The sequence below is a fragment of the Naegleria gruberi genome, assembly GCF_000004985.1.
Source record: "Naegleria gruberi genomic scaffold NAEGRscaffold_43, whole genome shotgun sequence".
Lineage (NCBI taxonomy): Eukaryota > Heterolobosea > Eutetramitea > Acrasida > Naegleriidae > Naegleria > Naegleria gruberi.
In genome coordinates, this window is record NW_003163284.1 from 468,399 (window position 1) to 495,413 (window position 27,015).

General features: G+C 33.3%; 10 protein-coding genes across 10 annotated transcripts; 3 read left to right on the forward strand and 7 right to left on the reverse strand.

Annotated features, from left to right (window-relative positions):
- Positions 1 to 22: 22 nt before the first annotated feature.
- Positions 23 to 5,245, reverse strand: NAEGRDRAFT_71008 (uncharacterized protein; the record flags this gene model as incomplete). Its single annotated transcript, XM_002673973.1, has 1 exon — positions 23 to 5,245. The coding sequence occupies one exon, from the start codon at positions 5,243 to 5,245 to the stop codon at positions 23 to 25; it is 5,223 nt and encodes a 1,740-aa protein (XP_002674019.1).
- A 1,867-nt stretch (positions 5,246 to 7,112) lies between these two features.
- Positions 7,113 to 8,612, reverse strand: NAEGRDRAFT_71009 (uncharacterized protein; the record flags this gene model as incomplete). Its single annotated transcript, XM_002673974.1, has 1 exon — positions 7,113 to 8,612. One exon carries the CDS (start codon positions 8,610 to 8,612, stop codon positions 7,113 to 7,115), a length of 1,500 nt encoding a protein of 499 aa, XP_002674020.1.
- A 289-nt stretch (positions 8,613 to 8,901) lies between these two features.
- NAEGRDRAFT_51323 (uncharacterized protein) lies at positions 8,902 to 9,921 on the forward strand (the record flags this gene model as incomplete). Its single annotated transcript, XM_002673895.1, has 1 exon — positions 8,902 to 9,921. The coding sequence occupies one exon, from the start codon at positions 8,902 to 8,904 to the stop codon at positions 9,919 to 9,921; it is 1,020 nt and encodes a 339-aa protein (XP_002673941.1).
- A 127-nt stretch (positions 9,922 to 10,048) lies between these two features.
- Positions 10,049 to 11,427, reverse strand: NAEGRDRAFT_71011 (uncharacterized protein; the record flags this gene model as incomplete). The annotated part of the gene is made up of 2 exons (XM_002673975.1): positions 10,049 to 11,265; positions 11,307 to 11,427. 2 exons carry the CDS (start codon positions 11,425 to 11,427, stop codon positions 10,049 to 10,051), a joined length of 1,338 nt encoding a protein of 445 aa, XP_002674021.1.
- Positions 11,428 to 11,862: 435 nt separating this feature from the next.
- Positions 11,863 to 14,169, forward strand: NAEGRDRAFT_80795 (uncharacterized protein; the record flags this gene model as incomplete). The annotated part of the gene is made up of 5 exons (XM_002673896.1): positions 11,863 to 11,968; positions 12,013 to 12,018; positions 12,066 to 12,118; positions 12,155 to 14,102; positions 14,123 to 14,169. The coding sequence occupies 4 exons, from the start codon at positions 11,863 to 11,865 to the stop codon at positions 14,099 to 14,101; spliced, it is 2,112 nt and encodes a 703-aa protein (XP_002673942.1). The 3' UTR covers position 14,102; positions 14,123 to 14,169.
- Positions 14,170 to 14,359: 190 nt separating this feature from the next.
- On the forward strand, positions 14,360 to 15,485 carry NAEGRDRAFT_51326 (uncharacterized protein; the record flags this gene model as incomplete). The annotated part of the gene is made up of 3 exons (XM_002673897.1): positions 14,360 to 14,538; positions 14,597 to 14,735; positions 14,988 to 15,485. 3 exons carry the CDS (start codon positions 14,360 to 14,362, stop codon positions 15,483 to 15,485), a joined length of 816 nt encoding a protein of 271 aa, XP_002673943.1.
- A 710-nt stretch (positions 15,486 to 16,195) lies between these two features.
- On the reverse strand, positions 16,196 to 17,110 carry NAEGRDRAFT_71014 (uncharacterized protein; the record flags this gene model as incomplete). The annotated part of the gene is made up of 1 exon (XM_002673976.1): positions 16,196 to 17,110. One exon carries the CDS (start codon positions 17,108 to 17,110, stop codon positions 16,196 to 16,198), a length of 915 nt encoding a protein of 304 aa, XP_002674022.1.
- Positions 17,111 to 19,954: 2,844 nt separating this feature from the next.
- NAEGRDRAFT_71015 (uncharacterized protein) lies at positions 19,955 to 20,650 on the reverse strand (the record flags this gene model as incomplete). Its single annotated transcript, XM_002673977.1, has 1 exon — positions 19,955 to 20,650. The coding sequence occupies one exon, from the start codon at positions 20,648 to 20,650 to the stop codon at positions 19,955 to 19,957; it is 696 nt and encodes a 231-aa protein (XP_002674023.1).
- Positions 20,651 to 21,153: 503 nt separating this feature from the next.
- NAEGRDRAFT_71016 (uncharacterized protein) lies at positions 21,154 to 22,152 on the reverse strand (the record flags this gene model as incomplete). The annotated part of the gene is made up of 1 exon (XM_002673978.1): positions 21,154 to 22,152. One exon carries the CDS (start codon positions 22,150 to 22,152, stop codon positions 21,154 to 21,156), a length of 999 nt encoding a protein of 332 aa, XP_002674024.1.
- A 2,130-nt stretch (positions 22,153 to 24,282) lies between these two features.
- On the reverse strand, positions 24,283 to 26,694 carry NAEGRDRAFT_51329 (uncharacterized protein; the record flags this gene model as incomplete). Its single annotated transcript, XM_002673979.1, has 1 exon — positions 24,283 to 26,694. One exon carries the CDS (start codon positions 26,692 to 26,694, stop codon positions 24,283 to 24,285), a length of 2,412 nt encoding a protein of 803 aa, XP_002674025.1.
- Between the last annotated feature and the right edge of the window lie 321 nt (positions 26,695 to 27,015).

Here is a 27,015-nt window from a genome sequence, read left to right on the forward strand (position 1 = left end):
CTCTGTTGTTTTAATAGTAACTTTATTGATTATTAGAATGAGGTGTAACTTGTTCATCGGAAAAAGATATGTGTTGAGAAACTGTTGAGGGATGAATAGAAGGACGACGCTCTTGTTGCTGTTGTTGTAATTGTTGTAATTCAATAATTTCCTCCTCTGTCACCACTGTCTGGGCATGATGTTTATCTTTCAATAAATAGGTTTCACAAACACCCTTTCCTTTCACTTCAACACTTCTCTGTTCAAATTCAAATCCAATATCATACACTCTCTGATAGGTCGATCTGGAAATTTGAATTCTTCCTGCCATTGAAGTTGATTCCATTCGAGAAGCAGTATTGATAGTATCACCCCATAAATCATAGGCAAACTTCTTCTTTCCAATCACACCAGCAACAACTGATCCTGTATTGATTCCAACTCGAATATTCAATTGATTTTGAGGATGTTCAATATTATAATTTCTAATTACTTGAAATGTATCAATTGCAAATCTCAATGTTCTTTCAGGATGATCAGATTGTGGATTATTATGTAAACCTCCAACACAGAAATAGGCATCACCAATTGTCTTGATCTTTTCCAATGAATAAACATCTGTCAAATCATCAAATCCATTCACAATGGATGACAACATCAAAACCAATTCGCTTGGATTCATTCCACTTGACATTTTCGTAAAACCAACCATATCACTAAAGAAACAAGTAATATCACTAAATCTCTCAGCAATAAATGTCTCACCTGATTTCAACTTGCTTGCAACAGCATCTGGCAAGATATTTCTCAATAAATTTTCAGAATTTTTCTTCTCCTCCGCTAGAAGTGAATTTTGCTTCTTCTCTGGAGTGATATCTCTCATAAAGCATGAAACAACCATTGAGTTACTCTTTCCCTTGTCAGAGCTGCCAGAAATTCTCGAAACAAAGATGGTGACCATGGCTGGAAACTTTGTGGAATTCTTTCTAACACATTCCAATTCAATAACATCTCCATGTTTGACATTTTCATCAATTTCACTCTTGATTGTTTTCAAAATGTTGGACAACTTTTCACCAGAGTGCTCATCAAATAAATGCATAAAGTTTGTTCCCAGAACATCAGAAATTGACTTTCCGAACATGTTCTGAGCTGGTCCATTGAATAGAATGATATCTCCATTTTCGTTTGCTAATAGTGCACCATCTACCATTGAACTCATTAATTTCTTCAAAGAATCTTGATCTGTAGCTGAGGATTGTTTTAGCTTTCGTCCAGTCAAATAGTTCGTTCCAATAGAGTTGTACAAGGCAAAACTCTTGAGTCCATCATTTGATTCTATGAATTCTGTGGACAGATAATTCAGGAATGCTTTCATATTGGTTATTTCGTGATCATAGGTTTGGAAACTGATGAAAATCATGTATTGTAATATGAGCATTGAAGTTATACCGAAAATCAAGAATACAATTGAAATTGTAGTGGAAGGAAGAGATGTCAAACTGACCAATGTTGTGAGAAAATCTCTAAACTTGTCATAAACCATATCACACATATTAAATAGTGTTAGCAATTCTGCGAATGCTTCTTCAGATTGTGTTGAAGCATAGGAAGGATTGAAGAACTTCTCGCTCACTTGTCCTGCCAGTATTGTGAATGTAGACATGTACTTTTGAAGGCCATAACAATCTTTTAACAATTCATTACTTTGTCCAATAATTTTGTTTCCATTAGATTTCCAATTATAGTCAATGGAGGAATTGGTGCAAGTCGATAGACCAGTAATAATCTTATCTAATTTGGAGTATTTCCCAACGAGTGGTGTTGTTATTCCATCTTGGCCATAAATAACCTGATCATAAATGGTTGCCGACAAATCAATGAATTGTCTGATTTCTGTTTTCATTGTTTGCAATTGTGAATTATTCGAAACCAAAAATGGGCTGTTAATGAATTTTCCAGATGGCAATGACAAGTAAATAAACAATTCATTCAGTCTAATAGTAACTCTATGAACTGTTCTCAAAAATACACTCAGCAAATCAACATTGTAAATGGCAGATGAAGCAGTTGAAATATTCATTGAAATTTCATAATAAATCAAACCAGAAGACAACATGAAAACTGTCACAATTAGAAGTGCCAATATCAGAGAGAAGGCCTTTGGTTGCAAGAGAGGATTTTTCTTCAAGTGCTTGGCATCATCTTTTGTCTTTTCTTCTAATTTGTGATAAATTATTCCAACAAAATCTTTTGGAATTTTCTTGTACAGAGATGTGATCTTACTGAACCATGTCATCTCACTCCTTGAAATCAAAATGAAAATAACGTAAATCATCGTCATTACTGAGGAGGATGTGAAAATATAGGCCAATAAAATAATATTCAACTGGTGAGTGTTTGCTCTTTCGCTTTCCTGGAATGACTTGCAGAATTGGAGATAATTATCGGCTAAATATCTTCTATTTAAATAAATGTACATGAAACTGTAACTCTTTGTTGTTTCATTGTATTGCTTTTCTCCAAAGTTCAAAAATTGCTCAACATGATGCAAGAATTCTTGAGAAACTTCACTCATTGAAACATTTTTTGAGAAGGTGTTTACAAATTCAATTGATTTAGGATCTGTTGTTGAAATTGGAATTAAAATTGGACTTGCTCTCTCTGTAAAGTCATTATACATGTTACTTGTAAATTTACCAGATTGTGAATTGGAAATTAATGTTTCCAAATACCCCTTATGCTCCAAATATCGATTTCTGAAGGTTGATGTGAAATAATTCAATTCATACATTCGACTCGAGTTCTTTAACCATGATTGTCCTTCATTTGCGTAAACCTCTGTCAAGATTTGATTCATTCTTGCAACTCTTAGTAATGCACCTGGTGTTGAACCAGGAATGCAACTCTGCAATACAAGAGGAGTAGAAACAACTCTCTCATTATAAACAATACTCAGAATGAAAATGACAATTAACAAGACATGCATCAAAACTGACAAGAATAGAAAGACTGAGATTCTCAGTTTGGATTGGAATGGAGCATTGATGGCAGTTCTGAAGAAGGTTTCCTTCTTGTCAATTCCTTGATTTTCGACACCTTCGAAATCCATCTCATTCCCATTGAATTGACTTTTTCCATTTAGGGCTGAACCACTTTCATCTCTTTCAGTACTAATATCTTCATTATTGGTGGACATTTCCACATTGGATGAGGGCACAATCTTATTCTTGAATTTCTTTGCTTCGTAATATGATTGTGGATTGTGATGATTGACATTCTTTGATCTCGATTCTTCTTCTTCCATTGCAGCTGCTTCTTCAAACAATGAAGTAGATAGTTCCTTATCGAATTTGAATTCCTCAAGGTAGGACGCATAAAAACGAATCACTGTCTTATCGTGACTGTGAGCTTTGGTAAGATTGAGGAAATTCTGGTCACAGAATAGTGTTAGGACAGAAGCTCTGCTATTAATTTGTGAAAGTTTGGTTTCGTTTGGAATATCGTTCAACATTTCCTTCCAGAATGATTTATGAACAATTCGAAGCTCAGCAAGGGTTATTTCTAATTCTGTAATTGTGTTTCTTACTTCCATATTTGTCTTGGTTAGCTCGTTGAGTGTAATTTCAATTTCTTTTTGTTTTTCAGTGATAAGAACTCTCTTTAAAGTTTGATGACAATGTTTAAGAGCCTTTGCCAGTAGATAATTTGCAAATTGAGATCTGTGATCATCTTGCCAAATGTAGTTGACCAAAACACTTGAAATGAGCAACATTTCAGTATTAAGGAAGGATTTCTGCTGAGAAATGGATTTCACAAAAGCAATAGCCATTAATGGATCACTGACAATAGTCACACCGTAATGATCGGGGGAGTGATGTTTCACATTTTGCCCAATTGAAAATTGTAAAAACAACATCAAGTGTCTTAGAGATAATTGTTCACAAACAATGAAAATGGGAACTGCCTCTCTTTCAATAATGTTGTAAAGTGATAAATCTGCTCTGCTCTCAGTTATTTCACAGACACTAATCTTGGTTTTGAAAATATTTCTTATTTGTCTGCAAACAACAAGTGTGTAAATTTCCAAAGCAGTAAAAGCAAGAATGAAAAATAGAATTCCCAATCCAATACTCAATCCCATCATTCCAAGACCCAAATCACTCAACAGATTTACATTGACCAATGAGCTAATCAATACTCCAATACTAACTCCAAATCTTGCACAAACAATTCCAAAATAGAGTGAATTCATCATTCGATGATAGAATGGTAAACTGTAAATGACGAGAGGAATGTTGATAAAGCTCAAAATGAGATGAACAATCGCTCTCCCCATCATGTAATTCGGTGGAATGAAGAACATGATTAACAATTCCAATCCTATCGTGCAAATGGTTGGTGCCAATATAAAGTTATCCTTCGTCACAAAAGGAATTCCAACATTGGGTGTATTGATTGGCAATAAAAACACAGAGAAACTCCAACTCACAAATGTAATCATCATTCCAATCAAACTCATGACAATTAAAATAGTATTTGTTTTAGAATAACATTGAACTGATGGAAATCTTGACAATCCAGAAACACTTGCTGTCTGATCTTCGACATTGATTTGAATATTTGGATTACAATCAACAAAACTGCTCATAATAAATAAGGCAACTGGTCCAATAAACGATACTACTAATGAACAATACATCCCAACCTTGTCAAATATTTTGTAAATTCCTTCACATCTCTTCTTCATTCCAATAATCATCAAGATAATATTCACCAATGAAATCAATGTAAATAGGACAGAAAGTGCAATTATTCCCTCATAAGGAATGGCATCTGTTGATAAAGTGAGTGGATAATTCAATACTCTAAATACCCATCCTCCTTCAAATCCAAACGGTGAAGTATTATATTCATTATTTATGGTACTATTAGATGAAAGTATACTAGAATACTCCTGATGAGAAGTCAATGCAGGTAACCACATTCCAATCCACAACATGTATAAAAACCATAACGATATAGCCAATCTAGCCAGTCGTATCTTCCACGGGACTGTTACAGGCAAACCTTCTACATAGCTGCCTTTGCTGTTGCTAAACCTTGTGAGGGTGTTCATCCTCATCTTGCTACATAAATACATCATTGATAGATATTCATTAAAGGTTTTGAATAAGGAGCTGGCAAAAGAGGCAGAAGTTATTGAAGAACCACCATCTGATGAAGAGGTGGAAATAGATGATCTTCTGCCTAATGTTGATTCCATTCTTTTCTTGTTGTTGAATAAATTATATTCATGCCAACAGCATTGGCATTGTAGTTTTTGATAGGTTTTGCCAGGAGAAGATGTGAACCACATGTGTTGTATGAAACATGTAATATTTCCAAACTTCGGCCAATCCAAGTAGATATGAGAAGTGATGATGTTTTTGGTTTTAGTACTTTAAAGACATTCCAGTAAGATTGAAATACTAAAGCGATGATTCCTTAATGTAATAAATACAAAAGTAATTCGAATCACGATGAAGATTGTTGATCGAATCTATCCAAATGTTCTTGGCACGCCTAATATTTATCAAAATGTCTACTTTGATAAACATCATAGTTTGATTGCTTTTAAAACAAATCATGCACATTACTAAATTATTACTGCACTTGTTAATAGGAAATTAGAGCCTTCCGTCGTTCATATGAACTATTTTTGTTACATTTGATTATGAATAATACTAATATTGCTCATGTCTCTACACTTGCCTCCTTCATTGTGATATTTTTTAAATAATTAATATTAATAAATATTGAAACTTTAAAATTTTTTAACAAAAGATAAATTGTGGAAAGTAACGATTTTGATCAATCCCAACAAATTTGTTGCTGTCTCCGAAGCAAAAGAACAAATCATCACACAATATTGAAAGAACAGTAAATTTCAAGAGCGCCAAAATACAAAAGATTTTTAAAAAATTTATTGGAGCATCCAACCAGCCATAGCTTCCTTGAATTCTGTTTGATGTTGTTCAAAAGAGATGAAAGTTGTTATTTCATGTGAATGTTGGTTAGGGTAGATAGGAACAATGTGTTAATTTTAAGTGGTGTTAGCAAAGATATTGTACTAGAGCGTGTAAACTTACCATCAAATGTTATCAATCCATTTTGATCGTCATCAATTTCCTTCATCAATTCCTTGGCTTGAGTTTCGGTACCTTCTTCACCCAAAGCCTTCAAAATTTCTTTCAGTTCGACAACATCAATGACGTTGTTACCATCCTTGTCGCATTGTTTGAAAGCTGTTGTTGTTATTTAATGTATGGACCAGTAGTTAGTCATTAGTCATTATTGGTATCATCAAGATTTTACAAATTGTTGATTAAATTTTATGTTAGAACGTGATGATTGTTGTTAATAAGATTATAATCAACAGTTAAAGATATTTTGTTATTGAGAACCAAATTGTTCAATTGTGTGGAAACGCCAGAATAGAGTTATTAGAAATTTCTGTGTCGAAGAAACATACCAATACGAATTTGTTCTTGTTGTTGTTCAGAGAGTTTTTCAAATTTGCCCATTTTTTTATGATTGGTTTTTGCTTGTCAAGTTTTGACAGTGACGTCTTTTAGCCCATCAACTTCAAGAGGTGTGAAATGGCAGTTACCACTATTGATCACTGAGGCAACTGTTGTTTGAATTACCTCATTACCTGACGTTTAATTAAGAACTTTATCAATAAATCAATAATATTTCATTTATTATCATTGATTAGTTTGTGATATGTTTTCAAAGATGACAACTTAAAAGAGTGATTCTCTTTACTGTTTCAAATTCCAAATTGAAACACTTTCAAAGTAAAAGCTCTTCACATTGATTAACTCTCTTTCATTTCAATCCACCTCTCATCGTAACACCATTGAGGAAAATGATTTCAATATATCATCTGACAAAATTGTTCGAATTGAAATTAGTGATATTCATCCTGTATTACTGTTTTCTTAACAGCTCAAATTATTGATATAAATTCATCCAAACAAACAAATAATTATAACATGTTCTATTGGGGTTCAACCCATGCTCGAGTCGTAAACAATAAATTGGAATACAATTAAAGTAGTGTTACATTTCATTGATATAATACAAAGTTAATCCATTTCTGTAGTATTGATTTGAACATCTGATAAAGTTCCATTATGTAAGGATCTAAGCAATTTAGTCTTAATAAGTTTTACATTTTTGGAAAGAAGAGGATATCTAAATACTTGCAATCTTTGGTTATTCCATTCAACTACTAATAATTCCTGTCGTTTTTCATCAAGGGCGCAACCAGTTGGTTTGGTTAACTCGCTCTTTTCAATACCTGCCTCTCCAAATGAAGTAATAAATTGAAGTTTTGAATTAAAAATCTGAATTCTATCATTCATCGAATCACAAACGATAATATTGCCATTCGTTCTATCGATACAAAATCCTTCTTGACAAGCGAATTGTCCTGGTTGATTTCCATGACCATTTTCAATTTTTCTTATCAGAGAGCCATTCAACTTGGACAAGACAAGAATTCTGTGATTTTCACGGTCGGAAACTACCAAATTTCCATCAAGATCAAAATCAATATCCTTTGGTCCATCGAACTGGGTGTCTCCACTTCCTTTTGATCCAAAATCTCTAAGAAAATCACCATTCTTTGAAAGGACTACAATTCTATGGTTATCAAAATCACATATATAAATATCTTCATTGGTTGTATCAATAACCAGACCTCTTGCCCAATTTAGATTTGGATAACTTTTCCAAATCAATTTAGATCCATCATATGAATACTTGTAAACATAATTGTCGTCACAAGTGAAAATAATACTATCATCAACCTCACTCACAACCAGACATCTAGGATAAGATGATAAACTAATATGAAATTTAAATTGCCTAGTGCCCAATTCAAACACTGCAATTCTTCTATTGTACGTGTCTGTGACATAGAAGATATTCCTTTCGTGATACAGAGTCACATCCAAAGGATATGCAAAGGATGAATCTTTCGAAGTCTCACTCGTACAATACAGCGTGTCAAATCCAAGCATTGGTTTTCTCTTTACTCCACAATTAATATTCATAGGAAAGCCGTTAACAAATTTCTTATTCTCTCCAATCACAACTTGACAACAAACTGCAACATTACAGTCATCAGCAAGTAAATCCTTAATTTTATCTGGAATAGTAATCATTATTGGTATTTCCTTTGATGCTACACTCCTAGTCACTCCATCAATTTCCAATTCACTAACATCAACTTGTTGAAAGTATGATGAATATCGTTTTTCTGCAATTATGTTATTTCCACCATATTCTTCATCACCGGAAAGTCTTTCCAATGTTACAGAAATTACAATTTCATCTTCTGGAAAGCTACTCGCCAATTGATCAAATTCATCATCAGATCGAGTTGTTCCATCTTGTTGCTGCTGTTCATTAATAAAATCCAATTCTACAGTAAATTCAATATTACTTCCGCTCTTGTACTTTCGGTCCGAGGTTAGATTTTGCCATTCGATCACTCTTGGATAAATAAAAGATGATGCTGAAGAACTTTCGGAAGAAGAGATTGGGATGGCGTGGGAAATAATTTCCTCCCTTGATGACATTTTTTTTAAAATTATTAAATTTTACGCGTTATTTACTTGTTCCAAGTTCCGAACAAGACTTTATAATTTATTGTAAAGTAAATTCAACCTTTTGTGCATGGGTGGAGTTTCATTGAATGAATATCAACACCAGTATTTTGGTTTTGTAAACGAGCATTTTCAAACCAATGGTGAACATGATTGACTTTGTAGCTTAAAACCGCGGAAATATTTGATATTTTAAAAACAAAAAAAAAATCATTTTAATTAATCAGAGTTTCAAATATCAAACCCTCTTAACCCTCTCGCGATGACCAAGAACAATAACGTTGATAAACCAATCTTTGAACAAACTATTTACGATCCAATTACCCATCGTCCTGTTTTTAAAATTGTTATTAGAAAGAAGGGATTGGCCCATGTTTCATTGGAATTGTTCGATGGCATCAAGATCAGAGTGGTTGTGGTTGATGCATTGCAAAACAGATCAGGCTGGTACATGATGAAGAACAACTTTAGCGATAACAAGATGCGTGCTGAAATGACAATTTCCAAGATACTTGGTGCTTGTCAAGTTAAGTGCCCAACAAAGGCAGTGGGTGATATTATTATTGTGCTCCTTGGTCATGTTATCAAGTTGAAGACAAGGCTGGTTGTGGTTAAGAATAATTCTAATTTATCAGTGGTTCAAGCCATCTATTTGAATGGTGAAGATGAACCTCTATGGATTCCTGATGATGATGAAATGTCAGAAGAAAAAGAAGAAGAAATTAATGTTGATGGTGGATTGGAACCTGTAACAACAAACAGAAAGAAAAGAAAGCCTAGAAAGAGAGCTTCTGCTTCTGCTTCCTCTAGTTCCTCTGCTGAAACAATGATTGAAGATCAAGAGTCAAAATCTGGAACTAAAAGAAAGACCAGTGAGAAGACTAAACCAAGAAAGAAGAAGTTAGTTGCAGCTTCCTCTTCTGGTGATGATACAGGTAGTATTCAAACTTATTATTCTCAAACACTTTCTGGAAACTCTTTGTCACCACCGGTTCCTAATATTATTACACCACCAAGTGTCAATCCAATGCAAAACTTTGTTCCAATGACATCATCTGCACCACTAACTTTCAATACGGTGCAAAATTTCATCCCAACAACTCCATTAATGGATCCAAGAATCCCGAATTCTACGTATCCAACTGCCATGTCTCAAATGGCTGCCAGCAGTGCACCACCAAGTCCAAATTCCTTCCCAAATTCCCTTAATTCAGACTTTGATTTTTTGTTTGAACAAGATGATTCTTACTCAAACAGTAGAGAACAAAATGATTATTTTTAGGCATTTTCTTTGAAGTATTGTCACAAGACAATACCAAAGACAGCTGCGCTAAATAAATCACTTATATATATTTACATTATTTCTAATATTTTATTATATCAGTATTAAATTACAATTTATTAAATAATTATGGTTGAACATTCCAATCATTCTTTTCATCCCATTCTCTTACTCGAATTCTCTTTTCTTTTGTCAAGTTGGCTCCTTTCAATAGAACTGTATTAACCAAATTAGATTCCTGACTAAAGTCACGAGGTCCATAATTGCAGGTAATTGTGTATTGTGGCAATAAACCCATTCTAAGATAACATTCAGCCACAAATTCAGAACAGAATACATTAGCATCATTGGATTGAGTATTTCTCTTAATGACACATTTCAATAATTCAGATTTTGAAGTTTCGTATTTCTTATCAATGGAAATCTTCAAATAATCAACAAGTGTTGGGAATTGATCCACAATATTCTCATCCTTTGGTCTATTATCCATTGAAGGAATGTTCAATCTTCTCAAACAACACAAATCAGTTGGATCTCTTTCCAAATAATCCATAAACCACTTTCTCAATTCTACTAATTGAATTCCACCACCTTCCTTATTGTCCACAGTATCAGTTTCAGATTCTGCAACAAAAACAGTTGAAAATCTTGATGAAGCATCAACTTGAACCTTATACAATTCCAATAATTCTTTCGGTGGATTTCTAATAATAATCGACAAGTGAGACCAAGTTGATGAAAATCCCAATTGAATAGCTTTTGAGAAAGTTCCCTTTCCAGAATGCAACAAGACATCACCAGTTCTCAATTCATCATAAATATCCTCCAAATACTCTACACCAAACAAGTTATCCAATCGTTGAGATTCCTTTTCTGAAATATTTCCACTCAAAATTGATTTTAAACTTCTTCCTCTACTGGCGAAACCTCTTCCCTTCTCATTCTTGTATTCATTTAAAAAGTTGGTCAAGTCAATTTGTGGAATATTCTCAGAGAGTGAATCAACGAAACCATCATTAATTTGAAAGTTGAGAGGTTCAATTCGAATATGTAAACTTCCTTTTGGAACTCCTTGCAAGTTTAGCCACATTTCGAATGGTTTCTTCTCTTCCAATTTGAGAGTAGAAAGTGAAACTGCTATGAATCCCAATGAATCATCTCCTGTGAATTTGTCCTTATCATATAATTGACAAATTAGGACATATTGTTCTGGATTGTGATCGAGTGGAATTTCAAAAGTTTCATTCCAGACAGGATTTAATGAGTTGGAAATTACATGAGTCTTGAACTGTTCCTTCTTTTTACCTCCGAGCCAGGCAACACAGTATGGATCAGAAACGTCACCTTTTTAGTGATTGTTAATTTTGACACCTGTCAAAACTTACCATTTTTACCAGAATCAGTGTTGATCAAATTTTTAGCTTCCAAGATGGTGAGTTTCATGTGGAAGGTTTTGAAAGAGCTGAAAGTCTTGTCAACTCCAAAGTGTTTTGGTGTGATTGGCATTTTTTTTGATTGTGAATTTGATTACTGACAGCGCTCCATCTTGTTACCCAAAACGACATTTATGGCAAGGTGGTTGTTGCATGATTTTTCATTGTAATTCATTGATGATCCAAGTTTCTTCTAGAATAGTGCTCTTTCGATTTGCAATTTTATTCGAAAGGTCAGTTCTAATAAATTTCCAAAAAGGTTTCGATTAAGGTTTTTTGAGGAACTTTAACTTTCTGTAGTTGTGTCCAATATTGTAAATAAATATATATTGAAAAAAAATATTGTAAATTATAAGAAGTGATTCAACTGTTTTTCATATTTCTAAAAAGGTTTCGAATAACATTCATGATTGCCATTTTTTAAAAATCTACTTGCCAGATGTGATCATCAATTCTCCAACAGTCAAATCCAATCATTTACCGAACCAGTAATATCATGTCAAAAAAAATGTCATCAATTAAATTGATTACTGTCATTTGCTTTTTGTGCATGTTAAATGTTGTTTTTGCACAAATTCCAAACAACAAGGCTGTTATGGGAGGTAACTTGGGAGGTATGTAGAATAAGCCAAATATTTAATTTACTTTCGAATAATAGGCTTAGGTAAGTTTCGTATTATTTTACATCGAGTTTCGAATATTTTCACACAGCCGACTATTCTAATAATTTGGTTTTCATCGATGCCATGAGAACTGCTCGTTATGTAAGTGCTTTTATATATTTTTTTTAACATTCAAAGTGGGGTCAAGCAGATGCTCCATGGAACACTTTACCAGTTGACCAATACAATCAAGATTCGTATCCAGTTGGATATTCTGCTGGTACAGTTGTTTTCATTCAACCTGCAGGTACTGTCAATGGAACTTATTATTTTCAAGGTGATGGACAGTTGACAGTCGATTTGGTTGCTAGCTCAGATTGTGAATTGGTCAATTTCACATATTCAAATGGAAAGACAACTGGTTATATTGTAGTTGGTGATCAAGCTACTCAACTCATGTTAGGATTCACTCAACCAACAAACACATCTTTCCAAAACATTCGTCTAATTCGTCCAGGTTTCACCATTCAAGATGCTGACACTCTCATCTTTCTTCCAAGCTTTATTCAAGATATTAAGGATTTGAAATTGATTAGAATGATGGATTGGTGCTCTACGAATGCAAATCCAATTACAAAATGGAGTGAAAGAGCTAGATCAACAATTTCAACATTCTCAACAAGCAAAGGAATTTCATACGAAACTATAATTGCTTTGGCAAATATGCATGATAAGGAAGTTTGGGTAAATATTCCAGCAATGGTCGATGAAGATTACATTTTACAAATGGCAAAGCTTTTTAAGGAAAAATTGAGTCCAAATCGAGTTTTTTATTTGGAATATTCGAATGAAATTTGGAATTCAGGTTTCGAACAAACAGATTGGAATTTTAATTATGCAGAATATTTGGTAACTGTTGGGAATATGACTATTTTCAATTATGATCAGGTGAATAACAAGTATACTTGGGGATTTAGAAGAACTGGTTATGTGGCCTATCGTATTTCTGAAATATTTGCATCTGTTTTTGGAGAAAGCAAACGAAACACTCAATTTAGAGTTGTTTTGGCTGGTCAAGGTGCCAATTCATATATTGTTAGTCAAGGTTTACAAATGATTGAGAAATTTGGAGCTCCTTCCAAATATCTCTATGCCATCGCCTCAGCTCCATATTTCCAAATTGACAATAATTATTCTGGAACCATGTCCAAAGATGCTGTTCTAAATGAATTGGAATATCAAATGAATAGATCACCAGCTGTCTATGATTATGGTAATTACATTTGCATGGCCAAATTCTATGGCCTCAAACATATGGCTTACGAAGGTGGACCAGATACTTTCGGACCTTACAATATTCAATCTAAGAGATTGGCATCATTCGAACCAAGAATGAAACAGATTACCATTGATTTTTTGAGAAATTGGTTCAGTTATGGATTTGATGCCTTCGTGTGGTATACTGTTAGCTATGGAGGTTATGATTCACAATATGGAACTTGGGGATGGGCTGAATATATTTCAGATTCGTATAAGCCAAAGAGAGAGGGAATTCTCTATATGGTCAATAATCCAAACGTTCCTTACAATACTACTGTATTTAAACTATTTGCAGGACCAGTCAATTCAATTTTAAGCACTCCTGCTGTCAAGCATCAATTGGCTGACTCTTCTTCAAGTGCTACTGTTCTTGCCTCAGCTCAATTGGACTCTGTTTATTATTATCCAATGATTAATACTAGACGTGGTATTTATTCAGTCAGAATTGAAGCTGCCAATGTCTTGAATGGTGGAGGATATCTTGGAATTTATATGAATAATGTTAAATTAGGATCTGTTCTTTCGAATTCTGCTGTATATAATTTTACAATTCCAATTAATTCTGGAATTATTGAAAAGGGACTCAATGTTGTTACAATGGTCATTGAAACAGACAGAGCTCTCAATATTAGAACTGTCAATGTCACTCTAATTCAAGAAGTTGCTGAGCCAGTTCCAACACCAACACCAATTCCAGCACTCATTTCCACAGTTAGCAATAATGATAATAGAACAATTACAATTTCCACCTCTTCAACTCTCACCATGAACGTAATGATTGCCTTATCTGCATTATTATTCATCACTTTATTCATCCAATTGTAAATGATAATGTAATATATTTATATTTCTTACATATTTACAAATAAATAAATCACATATATTATCATGTGAACTTTGATACAACAAGTTCATTAGCGCGAGAGTGAGGACCCTTAAATCCTTCTATCTTCTTTTTGCGTTACCGTAAATTTTCTACTGTAAACAACAAATTAGAAGGGTCGCAATCAATAATCGCAAAAACTTTCACACAAAAAAAAACCTTAATAGTGTCATTAAGCACACTGAGAGAGATTGAGAGAAATGGTGCGCGTAGAACCTTCGCCTAGTCCGTTAGCTGGTGGATATTCTTCATCACCTTCCTACTCGCCGAATATGGTTGAGCCAGTAAGAAGTCATCATGATCATGGCTCGCCTTATTATACGACTGGTAATGGAGTTGGTCATGGGAATGGAAATGCTGTTTTTACTCAGCATCAGAGGTAAGTTGTGGATGGATTAAAAGTGTTGAAAAGTGTTAAGAGTTGTGGTTTCCACTAGTAATGAAGAAATAATTCGAAAGAATGATGAAATTGCATTGATAATGTTTATGTTTGGATTGGGATTTCCTCTGATATGGTTGTTATTAGCAATTCTGACAGCAAGGAATAGAGAAAAGTATGGACCTAAAGCAAGAAAGGTAAGTTTCAGATAGAAAAGTATTCGAATTGTTAAATCTTCTAGTTGGGAAAAGTTGCAATCTTTCTATTTATCATTGCTGTGATCGGTAGCGTAACAATTTCTATTTTAAGTGTTGTTTTGAGAATAGTTTTGAGACCTGTATGAAATATTCAATTTTTCCAGTTGAGTGAAAGATTACAATTAGTCCAAATTTGGAAAGTTAAAATCTTTGCAAATATCAAAAGATTTTTTCCACAAATTAGTTAATTAGCTAGTAAACAGTATATTATTGAGAATAATTGAAAAGAAAATGCATGAATGTGTTTGTTATTTGGATTGGAACATTGCCTCCCGAGAATTGCAAGATAACTTTCGTCTAGTTTCAGCAAAGATTGTTATTAAATCTGCTCTACTGGCAAACATTCAATACTATCCACAAATGGTGAGTCAATTATTCGAATGTTATCCACATGATGAAGAAGAACAAGACTTTCGAATAACCCAGACGAAACAATTACTAAAATCTGATTTGGACATTATCAAACAAGCTCTCAAGCATCACGAAACAACACTTAAACTCATCGACCTCGAACTTGCCTCTAATTTGGAAATAGTTTCACTCTCAGTTCATTACCACATCCACTCAATCAAACATGCACCAAGAATTGTTCGTTCTAATGAGAAATTTATGAAAGAATTGATTGCTAAATATCCTCAACATGGCGAACTTCTTCAATTTGAAATAAATCAAGAAACGAAAATTAAATGACATTGAATTATTTTGGAAGTTACCAAATTTGAAATTGAAAATTAAATTTTTTCTGCAATTTTTCTGTTAGATATTGCACTGATTTTTAAATTCATCTCCCATGAATTGGCAAGACAATGATAAAAACCATGCAGAAAATAATGACAGTGTCAATGGACATAATAAATAATGCCACAACAAGAGCTCACAAACTTGTTCCTGTCCAAAATCATTGTTTAAACTGGAGAGTGATGTGAGTGACATGGCCATTGGCATTGAAAATTGGATGAGAATAACGAGAATTAATAGAGGATCGTTGGCAGGCAAGATTTTCAAGTAAATTCCAACATAAACTAAACTAACTCCTATTAAAGGAAATATGATTAATTTGGTAATTAGTGAAATTACAATTGCTAATGGATGAATTTTCTTAATTTTGAATATTTTCAAAATTCCAATCAGTGTCTGTTTGAATTTTTGCAATATTGCCTGAATTCGGTTTTGATTAATTTGCCCGTTCATATTGGAAACTTCAACCGAATCGTTTTCTTCTTCATTCATCAAGGTAATTCCCAAATTTCCTCCCAAAATGATAAGAGCAGCAGGAGACACAGCTTGTGAAAACACTTTACAAATATTCTTCAATGAGGAAACAAACATTGGTGGATTCTCAATTAGAAATTCCTTAGCTGGTTTGATTAGTGCTATTACAATGGCAACAAAAATGGAAATCAAGGGAGGAGATAATAAGTTCGACAATAATTCTTTGAAATTTTCCCAATTGTTTTGAAAAAAAGTTTCAATCGTTCAATGATGGTTTGGTTGCGTTGAATTTGGTGATTTTCAGGTTGCATTTCAATGGCCAAATTTAGCTGAGAAATAGTTTCAGATTCCTCTATATGTTCTTTGATTTCAGGTATTTCTTCAAATATTTCATGTTCCAACTCATTAGAAAGTGAAATTTCATTCGAATCTTCTCTATTCTCCTCCATAATTGACTGATTTACCAATAATTCTCTTTTCAATCGAGCAGCTCCATATCTAAATGCATTAAATCCAATCGTACAAAACACAAACTCTGTAGGAATGATAAAAACCGAAAGTGTGGTCAATGCACTTTTGTGAGCTTCATCAAATGTCATTTTGTAAACTGGATTTGAAGATAAAGTTGAAACATTACACAATGCAACAATGTACACCAATGGTAAGGACACAGAAGTATGACAAACCAATGTCAAAGTCAAAACAGTTCTAGAAATATCATCCAATCGATCCTTCCAAAACCATTTCAAAAACAACAACTTTCCCAACACAATTCCCAACACTTCCAGAATGACACTGTAAAGAAAGACCATATAAATCTTTTGGAATACTTGCAAGGAAAAGCTTGTGGTTAAATTAATGAAAAACATGCAAGGAATAAAGAGATTGAACCACAACTTGGAAAGGAATCGAATTCTGTCACTATTCAAAATTTTCACTGGTTTGAATTTGGCCAAAATGAATCCGATGGAACATTCCAGAATGACTTCAATGGTAGAGCTCAAGCTGGTGAGAAATAGCACGATCAATACAGACATGGACATATTCGATCCTTCTCCTGATGATTGATTTGTGGAGTAAAGTTGTGGAAGGTTTAGGGACATTTTTTTCGAATGGTTGTGGCACTGATTATTGATTCACCCACATACCCACAAATCAGATTATTGAATATCAGTAACCTATTACACCTGTGTAATTGGTAATATAAATGGGCGATCATTGAATATTTCCAAAACCTCCACCGACAACTTCCAACTGGTCAATTACTAATTGAATGATCTTGATAGTGGATGGATTGAGAGCTGTAAAGAGTGGAATCCCTTGTGGTTATTGTTTTACAGGGGAATAGTTCCTATTTTTTACAAATATAAAAAGTACCATTAGTTTGAAATTATTGTAAAATTTTAATTTCCAAAATTAATTTGAAATTGTTTCAAAATTGAAAACTTTTCAAGCAGTGGAGGCAGAAATTGCCAAAATTACAGAAACAAATACAATAACTCCAATATTGAGTAGAATGATATAAGCCAAATACAAGTAATGTCCATAAATGGAATAACAAATTGCTGCTATTAAAAAGATGAAAGCTGTCATGAGTAGGATGAGTTGAAGAATAGTAACCTTAAGTAGAGCTCTTCTTGATGTATCTGTTTTACCCATTTCTCTAATAACCATAATGACTTTCACAGTATTGACCTGTCAAATTTCAATAATTATTACAAAACATCTGATTGGTCAACTTACTATTGAAAATATACTTTGAATAAATATTTGAGATATAAATATTGCTGCCATCACAATAAACACTACATTTCCAGAATCTCTTTCCAAAATCTTCAACCAAAACAGCGGACTAATGACACTCAAAACCACAACCATTACAAAAAAGGAAATTCCAAAGAAACAAGACAATCCATTGAAAATATACAATAAAACCTTACTGCCCTTCGATTGATGTTGTCCCTTTGTATGAATCACAGTTTTAAGAAAGATATTTCCAATAAAACACATTGCAATTAAAAGAATGGTGACAGTATTGGTAGAAAAGAAGATTTCCAATGAATAGAAACCTTGATCTAGCTCTCTCCAGTAAGATTCAATACCCACTTGTTGTCCAGTGATTGTGCTATTTTCATAAACGAACACATCTCTATATTCTTGACTAGTGACATCAAAATTAATTTTGACATGTGTTTCCATCCTATTTCTGATATTCACAACGAATGATTTGGACACAATGCAGAATATCATTCCCAGAGTCCTAAACACCAACATGATCAATGATAATCCAATCATTACCCATCTATTTCTATTAAACAATCCAAATGAGCGAGATGTCACTCGAGGGCTGTCACCAATCGAAGAATTGATTTTACTGTTTGATTTCCCCTTCTTTATGAGATATAGTGAGTAAATAACAATACCGCCTATTAAAATCATGAAAAAAACAATTGAAAATGCTAAAACTCCGAATTGACTTGCGAGATATGGATAGAACCCAAGTCAATCGTGAATAAAAGAATGGGTTGGGAAGTTGAGTTGGATAGTTGTAGAGATGTGGTAGTAGAGAGTGGGGAAGATAATTGTTGCATTTTTTTTAGAGATCTATTAGTTGTGAGTTGACATTTGGCAGTTTACTAATATGGAGACGGGAAATATTTTGATAACATGGTTAGGTTTGGAGGGTAAGAAAAGATGTATTGATCCCAACATATTTATGAATTATTGGAATGGTTTCGAATACAGTTGAAATTACAATTTCTTTTTGGTTTTTGTTTGTAACAGTTAAAGAGATATACTTTAATTTAATAATTCTCTAATAGATATCGAAGTTCTATATCGCTTTGTTTGTGAGTTAGAAAGATTAGTATTCGAAAGAGAGCTAATATTGGAAGAAGAATCACTCGTGATTGAAGGACTTGATGGAGAAGTACAAACAAGACTTGGAATGCTCTCATTAGGTAAAGGATTAATCGTAGAAGCATGACATTGTCTCATCTTACTTGGTTTCTCAATCAGTTTCTTAGAAGAAAGTGGACGATTCCTCTTATGTTAGTTTGGGAGGTGTAAACGAAACTGTTGAGACATCTGACTTGAATTTGTGATTACTAGACCTCACTACATAATCAAATTGTTGATGGAATGTAAAGAAAGGTCCATTACTCATTGGAGTTTTCGAGTATACATCTTTAGACTTGACTTTCATCTTGGGAGTGCTGTTTGTATTCGAAGAGTTATTGGAATCTTCTTGTGAAAACTCGAGAATTGTTATTTTGAGAGACATTTCGTGTTTTGATGTTGTTGTATTCTTTTCACTTTCGATTTACCAAAAGTTTCGTCTGCTTTCTAATAGAGCTTCCACACATCACAATAGGGATGTTACTAATCCTATAAAGGAAGGCGATATTTCAACTCTTCATCTTCAGAATTACTTAATAACCGGTCACTCAACATCATTAGAAACTTACTTCCCTTCCAATAACATCTCGTCACATGTAAATACTATTCGAAATGGAAAGTCAAAACGAAACTGATCTCAATCATCTAATAATGTTGCGAAACATTCAGAATTACTTAATTTGACAATTCCAATTCTGCATTTTTGCCACTGACTAATGCACTATTATGTTTCGGTCGATTTAGCCGAAAGAGTTTCATGTCGTGTAAAGAAATGATAAAATTATCAATTACCTTGTAAGAGAAACTGTGTTAGTGATTGTTCAAGGTAACACTGTTTGTTTGCAATTAACATTTATCACGAGATGAAGACATTTTGTGTGAATTAGTTCAGTTTCGTTTAGTTTCCATGTTTCAAATAAGACAACAAAATTAAAATTCTAAATAAATAATAAATTTATAATAATAATAAATTGTAAATACATGTAATAATAATAATTTTTAAAAATTATCATTCTTCATATAAATATATGTGTGAAAATTCTTCCACATTAACTTCTATTATAGGAAATAACAGAAACCAAATAAATAATTGTTCTCCAATCAAAATCTGGAAGTTCAGCCTTCACATTTACTTCCCAAGTTTCCAAAATACTAGTGAATGGTTTAGTAACAAGTTTTGCATAGACAAGACTTCCATCTGGGGACTTGATATCGATATCTACTGAACCAATTTTAAAGTTCTCTTCAGCATAGGCAATTTGGACGTTGTTCAATCCATAAATCTTGTATTTACGAAGAATAAATGTCCATTCTTGATCAATCTTGCCAAATGTCTGGAATGGAATTTCAGTATCATTTTGACAGACTGTTAAATCAACTTTTTGACCCAAACTGAAAGATGTTCCTCTTCCTTCACAGCTTCCCTTCTCATCAGCAGTCATTAAATCAATACGATATGGAATAGCCCATGATCTATACTTCATTCTTCCACTTCTATTCGAAACAGTTGTATCAGTACCATTATAAATATTAAATCTAGCCAATCCGAGATCCTTTTGCATGGTAATGATAGAACCTAATGGGAAATATTTCAAGTGGTTGGTGCTAGAACAATATTCTGGTGGAATTGAGTTGACTACACCAATAGGAATGACAATTGCCAAGACAATAATGACAACACAACAGGAAACGAGACAACCACCAATGTAAATGGCCATTCTGACCCAAGAATCACTTGCACCCATTTTGTTAACGCTGATGAATTTGTTTTTTTTTGATGTTGAAATGGATGACTTTTGGCGTTGATGTTTTTATAACGGTCATCAGTTCCTTTGTGGTCTTTTCGTATCAACAAATATGAAGGGCGAAAGGTCGGTACATGCTTGGAACAATAACGTGTGTGAACTTGTATGAAACCTATTGGAAAGAGCTGTAAGACGAAAGGAATAGAATAGATAACGATCTTGGATATTATTTGGATAGTGTGTGTCGTGGTATGTTATGGAGCAGAGTTGATTTTCAATGTTTAAAAATGTTTTGATTTTTAAATAATTATTGTGAAATTAAACTTGTCGAATATTCGGGTGACATGTGGCATGGACAAAGATTCATTTAGATTCATTTTCTGTAGTTCATGATTATAATTTGGTGAGTCTTTACAAAAAGTGTGAATAAGTTCAAATTTATTAATTTGGTGGCATTACCTAATGAATATGTTTCTATTCGAAACATTTCCAACAGGCATTTTCTAATGAGTTTCTTCAATTTTAATAACTCTTGGCATTTCAATACCATCCTGTTGCACAGATTGTTGTTGAGTAGGACAATTGCAACTTCCTGGATTTGTTGGATTAGTCGGATTAGTTGGATTTGTATTCGAATTCATGTACACAACTTGCAAATCAGGAACATAATTCTTCACATAATTAATCCAATAAGTAGTATTTGTATAAACACCAAAAGCTCCTTGTCTTCCACATCCTTGAGGTCCATACGAAACGAGGCCAATTAAACCCATCGTATAAGAGTTGCCACTTTGACGAATCCAGTGGAGAGGGCCACCACTATCTCCTTGACAACTATTGATTCTATTTCCTTCACCTACACATAATTGATATGGAGATTCCATTCCCAATCCTTGTTGATTACAGACAGATGACTGTTGAAGTGGCATGTAAGCTTTTTGAGCTTTTGAAGGTAAATCATTGGAAGAATCTGAAGTTCTACCCCATCCAGTGAGTGTTACGAGTGTTTTGAATGGGATTTGACCACCTTCAATGCCAATTCTTTGAACTCTGTTTTGGGAAGCAGTGCCGAGTGGTAAGTCACTTGTCAATTCGAGCATGGCAATGTCATTTCTGATGTATTGAGAATTGTAGTTTGGATGGACGATCTTTCTAGCTACTTTGCTAATGACACACTTTGAGGAAGGATTGGAACAATCGATATCTTGATTGGCGACACCTGCCAAAACTCTAACCTTTGACACATCCATTCCATCAACTGAAAGACAGTGAGCAGCAGTGAGAATCCATCTTGAAGCAATAACACTACCTCCACAGAAGTGTTGATACTTGACTCCATCTCTGGAATATTGTAAAGAAACTAAATGAGGAAATTGATTGTCATAATCAATGTCAGTACCACCTGCCACACTGATTCCTCTCTTGTTTAGTTCGGTTTCCTTGGAAATGACGATACATGCTAGGAGAGCACAGAAAATGATTGAGAAAATTAGTTTGTTCATTGAATTGTTTTTTTTGAGTTTCGAATGTTTTCTCTCTTTAATCGAAAGGTCGCTATTTATAGTAATTTGAAATTATCCAGTAAGAAGGATATTGTAATCCAATAATAATATCTGCACAACTTTTAAACTAATTATTAACATCCACATGGATGATCATCTGTTGTGACACAATCTAATTGAACAGTACTTGTAAATGTTTCGTATAGAGAAAGCCAAGCAAATCTCCCTTAATAAGAAAATGTGCCGTAGTGTATTAAGCGAGTATTCGTACTTTTTTGCACCTGTTAAGGTAGTAGTTAGTGTATTAGTAATGGATGATATTTAATGATATGTGAATTTCAGAATTGAAAATAAATTCCAATCTCATAATAATCGACTAACAAAAATTACTAATTATTTCTACCATGTGGATGATGTTGGAATGATCATCTTAAATTCTTGGAGTTTCATCAAGTGAAACCACTCCAAGAATCAGCACTTCCATGACAGTATTCAATTAGAAAAAAAATGAAACAAACACAAACATGTAATTTCCATTTTGAAATTAAAAGTGAGTATATTTTCCTTTTGCTCCGTAGATCAATTCTCATCCATTCTTGCCATCAATTCGGAATGTGGCAAGAAATAATAATTTGTTATGGAAGAAACAATATCAAATTTATTTGGAAAAGCTTTGAAGATCATTGGGATTTCATTCTCAAGTTGCAGTTCTTAAAAATTCAAGACTTGATCGATTGGGAAAACAATGGAAGAAATATTTCGGAAATAATTATTTCTCGTGAGAGGAAGGAGTTTAGTGATATGGTAAAACAGAGTTTGAAATATTTCGGAAATGAAGAAATTACCAAAGACCTCCAACAATATTTTGATGATGATTCATCGATACCAGAATCTATTCGAATGTATGTTGGAAAGAGAAGAAGAAATTATTTAGGAAATATGGCAAATACCCTCATGTCAAATTATATTGCCAATCTTGAATTCACTCTTTTGAGCTAGTTGTGGAATGTTTCGAATCAATACTTTGGCATCCTCTGAAAATAGAGATTATCTACTTGAGGATCCTAAAATTCGAATAATTGGCTATACTCTACTGACAAGAAATCAAGCAAACAATTATTCCAAGCAATTATTCTATTTAAATGAGTACAGAATTTACAACAAGAATTTGGTTTATGGAGTAGATCCAAAATATCTTGACCAGTTTGGTGATTCGTTCAACTCACTTCTCTCAAATGAGTCATTCCCTAAAGAATGCCACGTTTTGAGATAGGCTAATCTCTTAAACTTAAGCTTTTTGGTTAAAAATCCCAGCCCATCAAGTCACAAGAAATCAATTTATTTTGTATTTTAAAATCCAAATCCAATAAATAGCAACAGAAATCAAACAATGAATACTCAACAATTAACAATTATTAAAAAATGAATCAAAGTAAGATTAGTAAGCAACATAAAATGAAATGCAATAAGGGAACATTTCACATTATTAATCTCAATCAGTGGTCAATCACTGAAGACAGAGCTATGAAAGATTCCATTATTAAGGTCCACACTAATTCCACAATGTTTGGTAAGCATTATCAGAAGAGGGTTAAGGGCTTGACTGCTTGGGCACTTCCATATGCACATCTTAAGGATGTGTCATTTCCAAACAAGTTGGATGCACTTGATGTGAAAGATGTTGATTCGTTCCAACAACAGTTGTTGAAATACACCATTGAGAGGATTGAAAGAAAATTGGTTTTCAGAATTCAAGATGGAATCTCCAAAGTAGTTGATGGAAGACAGCATAATTTTGTTGGTGACATGTCGTTTACCCAATTCCAATTGTTTTTGAAGTATTTGGTTTCGAATTGTATGGGTGATTATTCAACTGAAGGTGATTATGTTAAAGATCATGGTGACATTACTTCATTTCTCATTCATAGCGTCGAATTCAAAACCATTCCTGGAAGAACAATGCCTCCACTTTCCACTTCTGATTGGAGTTTTCTTAAAGGGATAGATAAGCAAACGGGAGAATGTAAGCGAGGATTTGTGAGCCAGTTGAAGTTTGTATATTCCGAATATACAGGTCTAGTTCGAGCTGATATGATATACTGGACTCAAAGATACTGTGATAAATCAAATTCATGGATTTTTTGCTAATAAACTTTCAGATTGTTGCAATTCTTCATCAAAGATTGATTTTGATTCTTGAAAATTATGTCTAGCCTTCATAACTTGTTTAAGATTAATCCACAACTTTGGATTTTTGAATAAAAACCCCTCAGTAATATGTTGTACAATAAGATCCCATCTCGAATCAGAGCCCAACCCTCCATTCCTTCCCCTTACTAAATTATCCGTTGCATGATACTTTCCTAATCCTTCATTAATAAAATTCATTGCATTCTTGAGAGAATCAATTTGTCGCCAAACATCCATCAAATGATATTTCATTTGATGAAGATAATGAGGACTTTTTTCAAAAACTTCCACATAAAAAGAGCAAAATATTGATACACCTCTTTGAATTTGGATTCCCTTTGATGGATTTTTCAATACTTGTTTCACTTGTTCATCATTATAATGCAGAAAGCCTTGAACTTCTTGAAAGTTTCCCCAGAGTTTGAATATGTTACCATCCTTTGTAAATGGGTTGAGTTCATTGCCAATACCTAGCCTTTCATGAATTAATTGAATTATCTCTCTATCATTAACATTTTTACCATTAATATCAAAAAGTGGATCCTCTTGTTCATCATTGTCCTCATTTAGAAAATCATTTTCTAAGAACTCATCATCTTGAGATGAACAATGATGTTGAGAATCTATATTCATATCATTTTCATTACTTGAACAATTTTCATCATCTTGCATGACATTTTCATTATTCGAGAAAGTGGTGTTATTTTCACCACTTTGCAAATTATTGAAGAAGGAGTTGAATGGTGATTCATTACTTGGTGTATAGGTAACATTATTAGGTGTTTGATTTAGAGAATCAATAGTATTATTCACGAATGTTAGAACTCTCTCCCTGTTAATTGTGTTGGCTGATTGTTCAAATAATATCTCATCAAATTTGTCTTTTAAAGCCTCCAGGAAATATGGATAAACTTGTGTAATAGGTTGCACATATGAGGCATCAATAAAGCTAAAAGTTTTTTTACTCTTAGTGGAATCACCAGTATTGTTATTACCATTCTCTTTTGATGTTGATAGTTTCAAATAAATTGTTTGTCCACAATGCTTTTTGACTAATTTGGGTAATATTTCAACCAAAAATTCCAAAAGTCTATCATCATTAAGGCAGGTATTGTTTAACATATGTTCTAGTGTTCTCTCATCACAATGTAACAGATCAAAAATATGTTGATAATATCTCAACTTGAAATGGTTATATAATTCAATATCATAATTAGGGAAAAATGGTGTCAAACTTATTTTGTCAATAAGTGATACCTTATTAAGCTTCGTAGTACAATTACATCTCCAACATATGGGTAATTGATCGTAAAATGTTCTGTCATTTCCTAATAAATATGCATATCTGGTGGATATGTTATGTTGTTCACATAATTCTTGTTCTGCAAGAGATAATATATTAGATTCACTTGTAGTAGTGGTATTGTTAATGGTATCAATTAATTTACTTCTCATCTTTCTAGGAATCATGTTGATGATGTATTTTGTTTTCAATTTAGTATCAAGTGAAGTATCATTAATAATGGAATTCATGATAATGAGTGTGCTCACTAAATTAGAACTTTGATTTTTTGATTTAAAGGATGGATCAAGTATTTCCTTCATTGCTAATAAATCAGAAGAGCAATAATTAGCAGGATTATTGTGCATAATATGTTGAATTTCAGGAATAAATTTTGCCAACACCTCCTTATCTTGATCATCTTGGGATTTAAATAATTCCTTTAATTTAATAGGAGAAAGTAGCATCACTAGGATATCCCTTTTCAAGGAACATCCGTTTCTAGATAGTGTGATGATTCCTTTAGAATTTTCCACACGTCGATCATCCCACCATAATTTGAAGAAATCTTTGTTGTATAAATCTTGTCCAGGTTCAACACATATTTGAAGAAGTTTTAAAGCAAGACAAGGAGAAATTGCTGTAATGTTTGTTGAACAAAATGGTGTTATTTTCAAGGAATATTTGATGAATGGAATTATTGTAGCATGATATTGATTGAACTTGTAGGTTGATGGTAATTTTTCTGCAATGGATTTTGTATTATTTATTTTGTCTTTGAATCGACCATATCCATTCACTGACAAACTTGATTCCCTCCAAGCTCTAACAACTTCTGCTGCAACATCATTCTCTTCCGACACTGGTTGTTCTAACCCAACTTCTCCCATACAATACTCCAAAAATGTTTTTCCTATTCGTGATTGAGTTAAATAAACAAACATGATTTCAAACAAATCCATATTTAAAGTCTTCAAATAATTTCCAGCAAGAACAGTAAGAAACCTTTCGGATTGTAGTGGTGAATAGCTGTTGTGTTGATGAATACGATCCGTACATGTAAACTTCATATTGCTCTCAACATGTGCTGCTCGCGTCCACAGTTTTGAATGTAACTCTGGGGGAAAGTATTTAATTGGAGGGTGTATGACAGGCCTTTCACCTCCCTTGATGGCTTCTACAGTTACAACCTCAAACAACATTAGTCTTAATTCGTATTTTTTTTTAGATGTTGTATGATGAATTACTAAATCCCTAATACACCTTCCTTTTTGCTTAAAATTTTTATCTCAAAACGCGGCATTGAGGAAATTGATAGTGAAGGAGCTGGCAGACAAGTAATGAGATTCGAAATGTTGTTGGAATGGTTGTTATTTGTTTGAGGTTTTGTG